At 61.5% G+C, this 2,776-nt stretch overlaps 1 protein-coding gene across 1 annotated transcript in view; it reads right to left on the bottom strand.

The window, feature by feature from the left end:
- Positions 1-1,862: 1,862 nt before the first annotated feature.
- Positions 1,863-2,776, bottom strand: part of LOC115275990 (putative serine protease 47) — a 4,057-nt gene continuing 3,143 nt past the window's right edge. Inside the window, exons 4-5 of the mRNA XM_029919698.1 lie at positions 2,484-2,644; positions 1,863-2,359 (exon numbers count right to left, since the gene is read on the bottom strand). Coding sequence (XP_029775558.1) covers positions 2,048-2,359; positions 2,484-2,644 — 473 coding nt within the window. The 3' untranslated portion in view covers positions 1,863-2,047. The remainder of the gene's footprint in view (positions 2,360-2,483; positions 2,645-2,776) is intronic.

The raw sequence follows: 2,776 nt of genomic DNA on the forward strand, positions 1-2,776 counted from the left end.
GGGCAGGGACCCGCCCGGCGGCGGCACCGAAAAGCAGGCTCCAGAGCTTGAGCCACGCTTGTCCGGGTAGCTTGGGACCAGGGCAGCTGCTGACACTCCCGCTCCACTGCCCGAGCTGCCCGGGCCGGTGAGAGTGCGCCGCCGGCAGCCTGGGCCGGAGCCAGTCTCCCCCCAAGGGAAGTGGTCCTCATTCCCCTTCCAGAGACAGCCGAGCTGCTGGCGGGCACGCGGCCAGGCGTGGGGCACTGCGCTACTGGCGGTCCGGCCAGAGGGACGGCCTGGGCAAGGGCCTGAGCCATGGTGTAAGCCCTGGGAAGACATTTTAATTTCTTTACTTAGGGAAAGAAAGAGAGAGAAGGAGAGAGAATCCCAAGCAGGCTTAATGCTGTCAGTGCAGAGCCCGACACGGGGCTCTTTCCCATGAACCATGAGATCACGACCGGAGCCAAACCCAAGAGTCAGATGTTCAGCTGCCTGAGCCACCCGGGGGCCCAGGAAGACACTGTCTTGAAGCCTCCCGAGATCAGCCTGGAAGGGCCTCCCGCACCAGAGTGAGAGCCCAGTGTGAACAGCCGTGTGAGCCACTGGTGCTCACCTGCCGGCGAGCTCCAGGATGTTTAAGTTGCCAGAACTGGGAGGCATTTGCCCCGAACCCTCTGAATGGCCCTTGGTCTGTACTGGACGTGCGTCAGATAGGAGCTGTCCTGCCTTCCCATGGGTCCGGGGGCTGGAGGGGCTGCGTGTGCAGCTGGCGCTCCGTGGGCCACACCAGGTCAGACTGCCAGGACGGATGCACTGGAACATCGCTTCAAGGCGTGTCGCCTGGCCGCTGTGTCCTGGTCAGCTGAGCAGAAAAGGGGACCCCGGGATCCAGCCACGGAAGCTGCGTGGACACCTCGGCAGACTGGTCCGTGGGAAGCAGGGAACGATTTCACACGGAGTCGGGCCCCTTCCCACTGGGGAGAGTGGGGCCATGGGGCCAGGTGAGCAAGGTGCTGGCAGTCGGCTCTAGGAACAGAGGTCTGAGGACTGCCAGCCTGAACCTCGGCTCTCAGCCTGGCGTCCAACTTCCTCTGCTTCTGACGGACTCTCCTAGACCCTCAGTGTCGGAGAGCCCTCGATACTGCTGGCCAGAGCCGCCCCCCCTCCCCGCCTGGGTCATGGCTGGCCAGTCCAGCTCAGTCACCCTGCACCCGGAGAACCTTTGTCCACCTCAATGGGGATTCGGTCCTCCCTCCTCTAAACCTCTCGAGTGATGTTTCTCTACTTTGGGGGAAACTCTTGTTCTCTTGCAGTGTAGACATCTAGAGAAATGGGCTGAATTGTGCACTACAAAATTTATATATTGGAGACCTAACTCCCAGGGCCTCAGAATGTGGCTGCATTTGGAAGTGAGGCCTTTATGGAGGGGATTAACCTGAGGTCACTAGGTCGGCCCTGATCCCATATGACCCGTGTCCCTGTGAAGAAGGGATGAGGACGCAGACATACAGAGTGGTGACCCTGTGAGGACACAGGGGAAGATGGCATCTACACGGTCAGGGAGAGGCCTCAGGGGAACCAGCCCTGCCCACGCCTGGGTCTTGGACTTGCAGCCTCCAGGACAGGGAGATGATAAATTCCTGCTGTTGAAGCTGCCGAGGCTCTGGTGTTTGTTACACAGCCCATGCTGACTGACACACTTCCTCCAACGGCCTGTATGGTCCCCGCGGCAGGAGCAGGGTCTGGGTGGAGACAGTCTGCTCTCTTCTCAGCTGGAGGCCCTGGCTCCCTCCTGGGACAGTCTGCCTGATGAGCCCCCTGTCCTCGTGCAGGGAGCCAGCTGCCTGACCTCGAGGAAGGAGGGGCATGGGGTCCCAAGACACAAGCGACATAAATCTTTTATTTGCTTTTTCAGGCTTGGCTTAGGGGATGGGAGCTGATGGACAGGAAAGTCCAGGAGAAGGAAGCACTGAGAGCCAGTGGGGCTGGGGAAGGGGAGGCGTGGAAAGTTCCAGCAAGGTGACTGGGGCCTGAGGCAGAGAGCAGGATGGAGAGCCTCAGCGGGTCACCACAGGGCCTGCTGCAGGTCCCTGAGCACCAAAAGCAGCAGGAACCAGGTCTGGGGAGACACAAGCACTGTGCTGTGCTTGGACGAGCCAGCAGCCTGCCGAGGCTGATCTGGAAACAGGGTCTGAGGTGCAGTTGTGGGATCCGGGGGAGGGGTGAGCCTCTGGATCTTGTCAATCCAGTCGGTGAAGTAGCCGACCCTGGTGAAGACGCTGGGGTAGATGGGGTGCCGGCAGTCCAAGCCCCAGCTGGCCAGCCCCACCAGAACCCAGGCACCGAGGTCGCAGACGAGGGGCCCCCCGGAATCGCCCTAGGAAAGAGAAGGGAGTTAGTGTGGGTGACTGAGCAGGGTCTGAGAGCACCAGGTGGCAGGCGGGACCCGTGAGTCTGTGAAAGTCTGGACCGGCATCATACTATGGACCCATCAGAGTGACATGGGTGGCCTTGGAAATGCACTCCAGGGTGCTCCCGATGGACCCCGAGGACAGTCGCAGATCTGCATCCATCAGCACGTGGACTCCACCCTCTGCCCCTGCTCCCCAGGAGCCCCGGTGGCCCAGAGGAACCAGCAGAGCCCAGATTCGAGGAGGCAGCCCTGCGGGGGAATGAAGGCCACACTGTTCCCGCAGAGCAGGGGCTGCGCCGAGTCCTCTGCGGGAACCTTGGAAGGGGAGGCTGTCGGCACCCTCACTTCGAGAGTGAGGAAGTTGTTTGTGGTCCCAGTGCC

This window comes from Suricata suricatta, chromosome 13, assembly GCF_006229205.1.
Source record: "Suricata suricatta isolate VVHF042 chromosome 13, meerkat_22Aug2017_6uvM2_HiC, whole genome shotgun sequence".
In the NCBI taxonomy this organism is placed as follows: Eukaryota; Metazoa; Chordata; class Mammalia; order Carnivora; family Herpestidae; genus Suricata; species Suricata suricatta.